Source organism: Podarcis liolepis, assembly GCF_965112155.1.
Source record: "Podarcis liolepis genome assembly, chromosome: 2".
In the NCBI taxonomy this organism is placed as follows: Eukaryota; Metazoa; Chordata; class Lepidosauria; order Squamata; family Lacertidae; genus Podarcis; species Podarcis liolepis.
This window is the reverse complement of record NC_139555.1, coordinates 107295026-107308649: the sequence shown is the minus strand read 5'-3', so window position 1 is coordinate 107308649 and position 13624 is coordinate 107295026. Positions and strand designations below refer to the sequence as shown.

Sequence of the window (13624 nt, the reverse complement as noted above, 5' to 3'; positions counted from 1 at the left end):
GATATAAAGCTAGGCTTGCTAGCCTAACACTTAACTTTAAATTCCATCAAACTTACTCCTGGGTAGACATGTTAGTAACTAGCTGTTATTTTTAGAGAGAAAAAGATCTTGAACTTCTGGAAACAGTAGTCTTGTATTCCCTTGGCATCACATAATTTCTTCTCCTGCACAAGGTGAATAGCAGAAGGAAAGCATCTTTAATTGCCTAATAAATGTGAATGTTCGCAAAACAAAGGTATAAACACAGCATTTGAGCTATAATCCCGTGTACATTTACCTGGGAGTAGGGATAGAGGAGGAATTAGATTTTGTTTGCATTTTAAACTACCTAATGCAGACTTTCTGAAACAATATGTGAACCAAAGCACACCTATCTGTCAAAATTCACGTCTTTGAATTTTGCAGAGCATCCTTCCCCCCCCCCCAACACCTGAATCATATCTCAAATGGCATATTTTAAAGGGAAATTGCCTTAAAATGCATATTGGTTTAAATAGTATAGAAAAAGCATTATATTAGGGGAAATTGTTTGCATAAATGTGTGTATTAGTCAAAACCAGTGCTTTTTTCTGGGGGTACGCATACCCCTAAACATTTTGTGAATTTAAGTTTGGCCTCATTGAGGGGCAGTATTTCAATAGGAGTAGTCAAAATAAAAAAAATTCCTTCCAGTAGCACCTTAAAGACCAACTAAGTTAGTTCTTGGTATGAGCTTTCGTGTGCATGCACACTTCTTCAGTGTGTATCTGAAGAAGTGTGCATGCACACGAAAGCTCATACCAAGAACTAACTTAGTTGGTCTTTAAGGTGCTACTGGAAGGATTTTTTTTATTTTGACTATGACAGACCAACACGGCTACCTATCTGTAACTGGATCAATAGGAGTAGGAAAATGAAAGTACCCCTAAACCTTTTTTGGGGGGGTGCAAAAATCTGGAGAAATTTGTGCTAAAATGCTTGTGAATTTTCAGGAGGAGGTATTGTAACAAATTGCTACATAAATGTGGAGAACTGAATTTTAAACTGGGAAAACGAGAAACTTTGAGATCCAAAAGCAACAGATTTGCCCTTTCCTACCTGGGAGTAAGCTCCATTGAACCTAGTGGGGCCCACCTCTGAGTAAACCTGTCTAGGACTTCACTGTCATCACTGCCCAACTCATTCTTGCTTCCAGGTTCTCAAAACGCTGATGCATGAATGAAAGGTTTTACATCAAGTAAATAAGATTCTGGTATGCATTGGAATGTCCCAATATTGTCAGTGAATTGAAATAATACACTGAATGTTGCATTTGTAACATCACAAAAGGTTTATTATCCCAATAATGTTGACAAAATAAATGCAAGATGAAAATAATTCCAAGGAAGGTTTAGGGAGGAAACACATTTAGAGGAAACAGAAGTAAAACACTTGTCTAAGTCAGGGGTCAGCAAACTTTTTCAGCAGGGGGCCAGTCCACTGTCCCTCAGACCTTGTGGGGGCCAGACTATATTTTGAAGAGAAAAAAATGGGTCAGATTTAGAAGGCGATTGGGACGGATCCGGCCCCCAGGCCTTAGTTTGCCTACCCGTGGTCTAAGTGATCTTTTTTGCTGCTGTGTTCTGGAGTGTTGGATCAAATATTTACCCGTATCACTGTGAATCCTGAGTATTGCACTGAGATGACCCGGTATCACCACAGCTCCTCAGAAAGTGGTCTCTGATCTTTGCATCGATGTAACTTCAAAACGATCTACAGCTCTGCTCTGGTAAGATGGTTGAACTCTTCTATTCATTGCTTTGCTGTGAGGGGCAGTTTAAGCTGGTTTAAAAAGTGAAACTCTGCCTGCATCACCCAAGAGAAGACTGTCCCAAGACTTTAACTAATGTGGATTACAGCACAAGCAAAATGTACTTGAATAATTTTTCATTAGCAGGTGCTTGGCAACTTAGTGCTTCTCTGCTTTTGCATATGGATATCACTTGCTGCGGGTGGCGCTGTGGTCTAAACCACTGAGCCTCTTGGGCTTGCCGGTCAGAAGGTCGGCGGTTCGAATCCCCGCGACGGGGCGAGCTCCATTTGCTCTGTCCCAGCTCCTGCCAACCTAGCAGTTTGAAAGCATGCCAGTGCAAGTAGAAAAATAGCTACCACTGCAGGGAAAGGTAAACTGTGTTTCTGTGCGCTCTGGTTTCCGTCACGGTGTTCCAATGCACCAAAAGTGGTTTAGTCCTGCTGGCCACGTGACCTGGAAAGCTGTCTGTGGACAAACGCCGGCTTCCTTGGCCTGAAAGCGAGATGAAAACTCGAAACACGTAGTCGCCTTTGACTGGACTTAATCGTCCAGGGGTCCTTTAAGGTAAAGGTAAAGGGACCCCTGACCATTAGGTCCAGTCATGACCGACTCTGGGGTTGCGGCGCTCATCTCGCTTTAGTGGCCAAGGGAGCCGTCGTACAGCTTCCAGGTCATGTGGCCAGCATGACTAAGCCGCTTCTGGCAAACCAGAGCAGCGCACGGAAACGCCGTTTACCTTCCCGCCGGAGTGGTACCTATTTATCTACTTGCACTTTGACGTGCTTTCGAACTGCTAGGTTGGCAGGAGCAGGACTGAGCAACGGGAGCTCACCCCGTTGCGGGGATTTGAACTGCCGACCTTCTGATCGGCAAGTCCTACACTCTGTGGTTTAACCCACAGCGCCACCTGCGTCCCTAAGGGGTCCTTTACCTTTTACCTAAAGGACACAGAACGCAGGCCTAAGAGACAAAATTGTGTAAAGGTATAGAATACTTCCAAGAATATTAAGATGTTGGAGGCTGAGCTTTCCCTGGAACTGATGGTAAGAAAAAATCTAAAGTCTATTTGCTACTAAATTCCAATGGAGACCCCACTATTTCCGGGATCTCCATCACAAAATTCAGTTTTCGTCAATAACAACTTTGTATTGATTCTATCACTTCTGTATCCAGGGCATTGCTATTACTAAGAGAAACATTTCTGAGGTCTTAATTACAAATAACTCTCTCTAGGCAGAAATGGATAAATAATACTCAGGATACTTTATGTCCAATTAGTAAGAATTACACATCTGTGAAAGAACATGGACCAAACTCAAGTCAGTAAACAAATCTAATTGCATCACTTATTGAGTTTGTTCCGACTTTAATTCTCTGCGGTGCGAACTTAACTAATTCTCCAAGGCTGTAAGTTGAAAAAGTAAATAAAAAGTTAACCCTTAATTGCTGAACCTTTCAATAATGATATATCCATGATATGTTTTAGACATAACGTAGAAATTTGTAATTAAGTGTAGAAGTTTTGGATTTACTCAGTCCTCCCTACAAGAGCAAATGAGTTTTACGTATGAATACAGGAAACTGCCATAAAGTAAACCCCAAACAAGGAGCTCTCCCCTCACACTTGTCCATTTCTATATTATTATTATAATAATTTAATATTTGCACCCTGCTCATCTGACTGGGTTGCCCCAGCCACTCTGGGTGGCATTTCCGAACTTCTGTCATTAACATATGCACTTATTTTTCTTTCTCACCCACCTAGAATCACAGAATTGTAGAGTTGGAAAGTACCCCTTGGGTCATCGAGTCCAACCCCTGCAATGCAGAAGTCACAGTTAAGAATTCCTGACAGATGGCCATCCAACCTCTGCTTAAGAACCTCCAGTGAACGAGACTCCACTACCTTCTAGTGTAGTCCATTCCACTGTTAAACACCTCTTACTGCCAGAAAGTTCTCCTTTCTTGTAATTCTCCTTTCTTGTAATTCAAATCCATTGGTTTGGGATCTGCCCTCTGGAGCAGCAGAAAACAAGCTTGCTTCATCTTCCATGTGACAGATATTGGAAGATGGCTATCATATCACCTTTCAGTCTCTCTGCTCCAGGCTAAACATACCCAACTCCCTCAACCATTCATCGTAAGGTTTAGTTTCCAGACCCTTTGATCATCTTGGTCGGACTGCTCTGAACACTTTCCACAAGGCAAAATACAGTGGGACTTTTACTTCCCTCGATCTGGACACTATACTTTTCCCCCAGACATCTTTATTGAAAAGTACATAATTATATGTGCACTAAACGTGGTGAGTCGTAAATAAAAGAGAGAGAAAGAAAAAAAGAAACAGCACCCATGTAGAAGGGAAAGTAAAGAGGGGGATGGGGAGAACCCCAAAACTGTATACAGTGGTACCTCGGGTTAAGTACTTACCGTATTTTTTGCACCACAACACTCACTTTTTTCCTCCTAGAAAGTAAGGGGAAATGTCTGTGCGTGTTATGGAGGGAATGCCTACGGGTGGCATTCCTACGGATTTTCCTTCTCTAAAAACTACGTGCGTGTTATGGTCGGGTGCGTGTTATAGAGCGAAAAATACGGTAATTCGTACTTAATCTGAAACTGTTCTTAACCTGAAGCACCACTTTAGCTAATGGGGCCTCCTGCTGCTGCCGCGCCACCAGAGCACAATTTCTGTTCTCATCTTGAAGCAAAGTTCTTAACCTGAAGCAATATTTCTGGGTTAGCAGAGTCTGTAACCTGAAACGTATGTATGTAACCTGAGCTACCACTGTACTTTACAAAGTTGTTATTGTACTTCACCAGATCTTAACCTATTAAAGTATTTGTAAGAATGGATTCCAAATGTCATTGAATTTGTCCATGGCAAACAGTTTCCCACTGTGTGGTCGAAATTGAGATCAACCCCAGAGTCGTCCGTGACTGAACTTAACAGTCAAGGGTCCCTTTACCTTTATGCAAATATGAAATTGGTATTGTTTAAATGGTTAAACCAACAAGTTATTTCCTATTAACATCAACTCCAATTTGGACCAGAACGGGTGGCACTGTGGGTTAAACCACAGAGCCCAGGACTTGCCAATCAGAAAACACAGACTCACTTAGAGGCTTATCTTTACTGGCTTGTGGTAAGAATGCCCGAAAACAGGGCAGATTGCTGTTAGGCTATGGTTTATCGAGACACCTCAGCAAGCTTGGGCAGGGCATATCTCATGCATGCCTAAAGGGTAGTTAGAGGGTGGCTTTATCGCTTGAGTAGATGTGTGAAAACACCCCGCCTTATTTGAGTAAAAGTAATTAGGTCTAAACCACAGAGCCTAGGACTTGCCGATCAGAAGGTCGGTGGTTCGAATCCCCGTGACGGGGTGAGCTCCCGTTGCTCGGTCCCTGCTCCTACTCACCTAGCAGTTTGAAAGGATTTCAAAATGCAAGAGGATAAATAGGTACCACTCTGGCGGGAAGGTAAACGGCATTTCCGTACGCTGCTCTGGTTCGCAAGAAGCGGCTTAGTCATGCCGGCCACATGACCCGGAAGCTGTACACCGGCTCCCTCGGCCAATAAAGCGATATGAGCACTGCAACCCCAGAGTCGGCCATGAATGGACCTAAAGGTCAGGGGTCCCTTTACCTTTACCTTTATAGTATATACAGAGATACTGCCAAAAACATCTGTATATTGCATTAACATTGGAACAGTACTGTGAGGTTTTGTGATAAACAGAAGAATATCATCTGCAAACATTACCAATTTGTAGCCAAGTGAGTTATGAATTACCCCAAAGATTTCCTTATGCTGTCTAATAGTGTGGGGTCTCAGAAACGTTTCTTTATTCTGTTTGTATATGGCATAACTAACGCCATCTTGCTTCTGTACAAATTGCTTGCTGAATTAATCCTGTGTGCTTTAAAAAGAATGCTGGCAAAGGAATTTAGTGTGAGGTCTTAGACCTCCTTTGAAGTTTCTCTATGTTTTTGTATCAACCATAGTACACACCAGGCTTTTCAAACAGATATTAAAAAGCTGAAAGTGGGCATTATACTTACGATGATGGAACCTAGAATTACAATAGCATTTTTTGCTCCTGTACCACACTGTTTACTTGTGTTAAGCGGAGACCCATAGATCCTTTTCAGATGTCCCCCATCCTATTTTTGTGCATCTGATTATTCCTGCCTAAGTGCAGAACCATACATTTGTCGCTGGTGAAATTCATTTTGTTAGTTTTGGTCCAGTTCTCTAGCCTGTTAAGGTCATCTTGAATTCTGTCTTCTGCCACATTAGCTACACCTCATCACCAGGTGATATGGAGAGTAATGGACAGAAATATCAAAAGGGGAAATCACAGAAAAATAAAATAAAACTTTGTCCAAGCATTCGTGGGAGGCAAATTTCCGCTTTTCTAACTGAACCTTAATTAAGGTCTAGGGATAGATTTCCTAAAGTGAAGAGGACTGTCAAATTCTCCTTGGAGGCTTTAGACAGAAGGATACCTGGGTGACGAAAGCTCCGCTCCTGATTTGGATGTAACAAAATGAAAACGCAACTTTTACTTTCTTCCACGGCAGAGAGTGAGCCAGGGGGTTCCATGTAAAGATTTCACAATAAAAAAATTCCTTCCAGTAGCACCTTAAAGACCAACTAAGTCTTAGTTGGTCTTTAAGGTGCTACTGGAAGGAATTTTTTTATTTTGACTATGGCAGACCAACACGGCTACCTATCTGTAAAAGATTTCACAGTTAAGGCTGTAGATGTGTGCTAGAAAACAGTGCGTTTAAAGAGAGCCAAAATTTTGGGAGTCTTAATTGCTTCTGCAAGGGCGCTTTATGCAAGATTGTTGGGCTTGCAATTTAAAATATTTTAAAATATTTTAATCTCTGAAAAGAAATCAAGAAAACTCTTATTTCTCCCAGCCCGGGCTGTGCAAATTGGCAATTGTCTTTCTTTTCCATTGTTTTGACAAGAAAAAGATTCCAGTCTTTCAAAATGTAAACTAAAACAAAACAAAACCCTCACTGATAATTCAGAATGATTGGCCACTGATTTTAAACATTTTGCATTTTTACCCCAATAAAACTGCATCACAGTGGATAATTTGGGAAGCTGCAGAACAAGTTCTGAGCAAGATGTAATTCAATCAGTAGACTCATCAAAGCTTTTCATCCGAGACCAGTTTAAGCAAATTTAGGTATGTGACTTTTATCTATTGTAGAAGTTGTTTATAATTTAGTATTCTGTACTATTGACTGATGATAACCTCATTTATATTTTTATTGTAAATTGCAAGTGAATCACAGCAGACAAATGCAATCAAGCAGACAAGCAAATGCATACATTTTCTGAATTTATAGCTGTCATGGTTAATCTTGTTCACAGTCATGTCCTTCATGCTTGATACTTTAAATGTAGGTGAGATGAGTATATTCCTTCCAATTGGTTGATACGGAGGATCTCAAATCTCAATGAAGCACCAATTACATTTACATATTGCAGTGGTGTCTTTTATTTCATGTAACTAATATTTTCCCATTTCTATGGTCCTGGTCCTATAAATACTGTATACAGATTGTCGGTAAGAAAGCACATGAGTCAATAGCACGATAACTTTATAAAGACCCAGCAGTTTGCTCTGCTGTTGGCAGCTAACAGCTGATTAGTCTAGCTAATTTGCAAAATAACCCCAATGTTGTTTGTTTCCATTTCAGCAGATATTTCCCCTCCGCTGCTTAAGCAAGCTAGAAACAGCATGAGCCTCAAACCAGAGAAGTGCCTTTAGCGTGGAAGAAAGTGGAGTGTCTGTGCAATAATGACAGTGTTATGAGAACTAGCTGGCTTTGGGGAGCAGGAGTTTCTCCCAGCCCAGATCAGCTCAGCAAAGGATGGATCTCCTTCTGGGTGCTGGGAATACAGCAGTCACATAAACTCCAGGTTCCTCGTTCCTCCCTGCTTCTTCTCCCATCAGGTCAATAAACTCCATGAAGGGCTCCCCTGAGATCCCATCCCAAACAGAATCAAGTACTGATCAGAGTAAGAGTGCAGAGACATCACCAAAGAGATATGCTAAACATGCGTCATCTGTGCCAAGTCTGCAGTCAAGCTTTTAGTGCATATTCCTGCTCCCAACTCCATATTATTCTGCACCCTTCCCCATTATGGCAGATCAGATACAGGGAAGCCAATATCCACCAGTGGATCCCTGTTGCTGACATGATGTGCAAGCTGTTGGACCACGTTGCATGGGGCATCATTAGTTTTAAAATGCTGGGTTTTGTTTGGTTTTGTTTCCCTACTGCTAAAATGGTGATGATCTGTAATATGGCACTGGACTGCATGACTTCCACAACTTCTCTCCTTGTGTCTTAGATAAAATCCAGGCAATAGGAAGAGCAATGGGAGAGAACTCAACATCATAGACGGAGTTTGTTCTTGTTGGACGTCTGCATCAAAAATCACCCATGGTTTTCCTTGGTCTGGTTCTCTTCATGTTTGTCATCGCCCTGATTGGAAACAGCCTCCTTCTTTTCCTGATCAGGACGGACTCTGGTCTCCAGACCCCAATGTACTTCTTCCTCAGCCAGTTGTCTGTCATGGACCTCTGTCAGGTTCTCTCCATCGTTCCCAAAATGACCGTGAACTTCGTAACCCAGAGCTACACCATTTCACTCTACGGATGTGTCGTCCAGATTTTTGTCACACTGGCGGGGGGGGGGTCAGAATGCCCCATCCTGGCTGCCATGTCATATGACAGGTACGTGGCTATCTGCAGGCCGCTGCAATATCCGGTCCTCATGAGGAGGAAAGTTTGCTACATCTTGTCAGCTTTCATCTGGTTCTGGCCTTTTGTCCAGGCCATGACAAGTTCCCTGTATGTACTGCCTCTTCCCTACTGCAAGTCAAATGTAATTTACCATAACCTCTGTGAATATCCAGCCCTTATAAAGTTGTCCTGCTCAGACAATTCCAAATATGAAATAGTAACTGAAATATACTCAGAGTCGCAAAGTGATTTCATGCTCTTTATTCAGCTCATAGTGGTGAGGAGGAATGAATGAAAGTCCCCTCAAAGTATCTGCTTTATATACATTATTTACACAATGGGCTGCACATGATTGGCTAATTCCGGAATTCTACTTTAAGCCAATCAGTTTGTGGATTCACTTCTATCTGGAGCATGATTGGGTGGTTCCTGCCAACCAATCATACTGCTGCATTGTTCTAGCACCAATCAGACTGCTGCCTTTTGGATCCTATTGTTCTAGGACCAATCAGACTGCTGCAGTTTGAATCCTATTCAACTCAGTACATAACAGTAACCTTCCTTGGTACCTTCCTGATACTCCTGCTCCCTCTCTCTGTCATCCTCACTTCCTACATTGCCATCCTCCTGCAAATCTTGAGGGCACGCTCCTCCAGACGTGGCCACAAAGCCTTGGGGACATGCCTATCCCATCTGTGTGTGGTGGGACTCTTCTATGGAGCGGCCATTTTGACATATATGACACCAGTATCCTCCTATTCAGCACAAAAGGCGATGATCAACTCGATATTTATTACCATTGTGCCTGCCATGATGAACCCTTTCATATACAGCCTAAGGAATCGGGATGTCTTGTCAGCACTGAGGAAAATATTCACAAAATCTGCATTACATAAATAACTTCCTGGGAGGCAATTGAAGAGGGTGGAAATGGCGAGATAGTATATTATATTTGGAATCCAGTGGTAATCCAGGATAAACGCAAACAGAAAGCAACTGGCAGCAGCAGAAACAGTTTGCCTAAGCATAATTTAATTTTAGTGTGCCATTTTTCCCCCTTGCAATAAAAGGTGGACCAAGCAAACTAACAAAACCCAGAACATGTGTCGTAAGAGAAGTTAAAGGACTTCAGCGGGAAGCTATGAGACAAGCACTGGTTGGAAACAAAGCAGCAAGCCCACCCCAAAACCTTTTGCAGTATTGAAAGATGGAACATGTATAAGTACCCCAATACCATCATGAGCACAAATAATCATAAATGTCCAGTAAAAGGACCTTTGAAGGGATCCAGACACACCACCACTTTTCCAAGGTTCATAATATTGTTATAAATGCCTGGCACCCATCCATCTCTCTGCCAAGCCATGGAGAACAGAAGAAACGGTGGAGGCCATCATGCTTTAAGAAATAGGGTTTATTCGGCTATTTACACCCTCAATCTGCATGGAGGGAGTCCAGATCTTACAGCATGGCCCAAAGCGTTGCAGGCAGTCCTTCCTTCCCCTTTGCCAAGCTGGATCTCAGCCTTTCTTCCTCTTTCTTCTTCCCAGAAGCCCCTTGCCTTTTCCCAGAGCAGTTACCCTGGCAACCTTCCAAATCTCCAGTCCCTGGTCACACCCAAGCAAGAAGTTCCATTGTCTTGTTAACAACCCACAATGGCTCTCTTAACGACCCTAGTTTGGCCAGGCTACCCAGGAATCCCTTTGCAGCTTATATTTTCCCTTCATATCACAAATAACCTCAAATCCTAGCATTTATTAATTTTAGTGTTTAGTGGGACACCTCCAGTTCTGTAACAATATTGAATTTTTTTTACAGGGCTGCTGTAAAGATGGCAGCGATAAAATATGAGAAGTGCTTTAATCATTCTAAAGTGCTATTTAAAAGCTGATGATGATGTCTTTGCTAATTTCCTTCTGGAACCCTGTGCACCAGCTCTCATGCAGCTCCAGAGGGTTCCTCAACCCTCCAGAGGAGATTTTGAACTGGACAGCAGAGGGAAAGGGAAATCAGCAAGAGTCCTCCTCTGTTTCCCACTGTTTGGAGTCTCCTGTGAGTCCTTCTTCCTGCCTAGTCCATCACCCAATTCACCAAACCACACTGCCCACCACTAGCAGATGTGAAACTTGATGGACAGCATATCCTTGCGACCATGGGTGTTTTCTCACATACACATTACCCACACTTTGAATAAGGGGCAGAGCGACCTCTCTTTTAAAGGAAAAGGTTCACTTTTGGCGCTGGGATTTTGCTTTTGGTTCTTTGGTCAAAGGGAGTAGTGGGGAGAGGGGACTTTATTAGCAAATTTAGACACAACCAGGGAAGAAGTCTGGTTTGAAGTTGGCCTTGCCAGGTTCTTGTTACCTACTAAAATCAAATGGGCAGGATTGGAAAAGAGATCATTACATATCAGGATAGGTATATCCTTTAAGAATCGCATTGAATAGTATCTAACAGAAGATACATTTTGAATTATTTTGTTGTTTTTTGTCTTGTCTTTTTCTTTCTTTTGTCTTTGCTTTTCCTTTTCCTTTTTGTTTTCTTTTTCTTTCTATTTATAGATGTTGAGATGTATGATTTCTAACTTTTATATTATTTGATTTATAGAGCGGATATCAATGTATGTATTTGCTAACTATGTATTTATTTGCATTTTTGGAAAAAATAAAAAATAAAGGGCTACAATGCATTACCAGTGCAGCAAGGAATTATTTGAAATAAAAATGCATGAAGTTCCTAAGTATGTTTGTTTAAGATATAAGTGGCCTTCCATATATTTTTGTCACAATGACCCTAAATCTCTTACTTTCCAATCTGTTTGTTGAAACTAAAAGTTTGTTTCAACAATTCCATCATTCTCTGCATTTTTGAGAATGCTTGTTTATTATTTCCAGTTATAAGCTGCCTCTCATTCTGTAGGATCCTAAGGCGCTAAATGTAGTGTACACCATAATGCAATAAACAATTAATTAAATCATCATTTAATTCACATGGACTAAAAAAAGTATTGAAAGCAACTCAGTGCAGCAGCAGCAGGAAAAAGAAAAGAATAGATGGACACAGTGCATTTTTTTTCTTAAAAAATGTTTAGGGGTACTGTCATTTTCCTGCTCATATTGAAATACTGCCCCTCAACGAGGCCAAACTTAGATTCACAAAATGTATGCATACCCCTGTGTACCCCTCCCCCCCACCCCCAGAAAAAAGCACTGGATGGACACATCAGCTGATGTTTAGGTCTGAAGAGACAATAGGAATGAAACAATTTCCTGGGGTATATTCCTGGTTTCCTGATATGCACTGGGGTAGCATGTTCTTTCAAGAGCAATGATAACATACAGAAAGCTAATGTATCATAATCCAGAACATACTTTCTCTATCATGGACCCCATTTTCAATACGGGAAAGATCATACTAACCTTCTTAGGCAGCTGTATTTGTTATTGAGACCATCTATATTAATTGCTCTGAGCCATATAAAGTGCTATATAAAACCTAGCTGTTGTCTAATGAAATATAGTTCAAGAACAATATTTTGGGAGACAGTTATTGAAATGTATTTTACAATCTCCAGGGTTGGCAAATTCTAATTTTTGTGGAAATGGGAGGGGCAGGGTTTGGATTTTCATTTATTTTTCATATATGTATGAAATAAAATAGCGAGTCTTAATCTGTTTTCAGCCTATTGTTTTCAAATGTGTGACATTTTTGCTAAGTTTTCCTAAGGATAATATTATTTTTATTTTTTTTGAAAAAGACTTTGAGGTGTTTTTGGGTTGTTGTTTTTTAAACAACCAAGGGATGCATAACTTTTATGAAGTAATAAAATAAAATACTTGTTTCTAGACTGCCCTCCCTCCATAGCTGTCAACTTTCCCCCTTTTTTTAAGGGAAATTCCCTTATTCCTCACAAGAAAAGGGAAAAGTTGACAGCTATGCCTACCTCCCGTGGGAGCCTGGGGTTCTTTACATTTGTTGTTGTTGTTTAGTCATTTAGTCGTGTCCGACTCTTCGTGACCCCATGGACCAGAGCACGCCAGGCACTCCTGTCTTCCACTGCCTCCCGCAGTTTGGTCAGACTCATGTTCATAGCTTCAAGAACACCATCTCATCCTCTGTCATCCCCTTCTCCTTGTGCCCTCCATCTTTCCCAGCATCAGGGTCTTTTCTAGGGAGTCTTATTTTCTCATGAGGTGGCCAAAGTATTGGAGCCTCAGCTTCAGGATCTGTCCTTCCAGTGAGCACTCAGGGCTGATTTCCCTAAGAATGGATACGTTTGATCTTCTTGCAGTCTATGGGATCTCAAGAGTCTCCTCCAGCACCATAATTCAAAAGCATCAATTCTTCGGCGATCAGCCTTCTTTATGGTCCAGCTCTCACTTCCATGCATCACTACTGGGAAAACCATAGCTTTAACTATACGGACCTTTGTTGGCAAGGTGATGTCTCTACTTTTTAAGATGCTGTCTAGGTTTGTCATTGCTTTTCTCCCAAGAAGCAGGCGTCTTTTAATTTCGTGTCACCATCTGCAGTGATCATGGAGCCCAAGAAAGTAAAATCTCTCACTGCCTCAGTCACAGAAATGACAACTACAGTGGGACCTCGAGTTACAAATGCCTCAGGTTACAAACGTTTCAGGTTACAGACTCCTCTGAGTAGGGCTGCGATCTCCTTACACACCAAGATTTTCGAACGCCACCCTGCGCGTGGGATGCTCTCCATGAGGCTTCTTCCGCGATTGGCTGAATGCGGGACCAATCGGAGGCTTCCTTTACATTCCAGAGGAGCTACCTGGATTCGCTCCTTTGCTGGGGCAAATCCTACGACGCCTGCGCATTTCGTTCTCGTGGGGCTGCTGGGGAGAAGCCAAGTGACCACTTGCAAGAGGCATCTGCAGGCACCGCTGGGCAAGACCTGAAGACTCTGGAGATCCTCTGATCGTAGGATCGCGCTGAGTTTTAGCAGTATCATCGTGGGCACGTGTCTGCTTAGAAGACCTGCTAAGCCCCTCAGGGTGAAGTAGGACTTGACTCCCACCTAAGTGTGCAAGAATTGCAGCCTTAGCTCTGTCGGGGAATCA

At 42.0% G+C, this 13624-nt stretch overlaps 1 protein-coding gene across 1 annotated transcript; it reads left to right on the top strand.

The window, feature by feature from the left end:
* Window positions 1-7908: 7908 nt before the first annotated feature.
* LOC310701876 (olfactory receptor 2AK2-like) lies at window positions 7909-9501 on the top strand. The gene is made up of 2 exons (XM_083493358.1): window positions 7909-8761; window positions 9097-9501. The coding sequence occupies exons 1-2, from the start codon at window positions 8243-8245 to the stop codon at window positions 9442-9444; spliced, it is 867 nt and encodes a 288-aa protein (XP_083349484.1). The 5' UTR covers window positions 7909-8242; the 3' UTR covers window positions 9445-9501.
* The last annotated feature ends 4123 nt before the right edge of the window (window positions 9502-13624 follow it).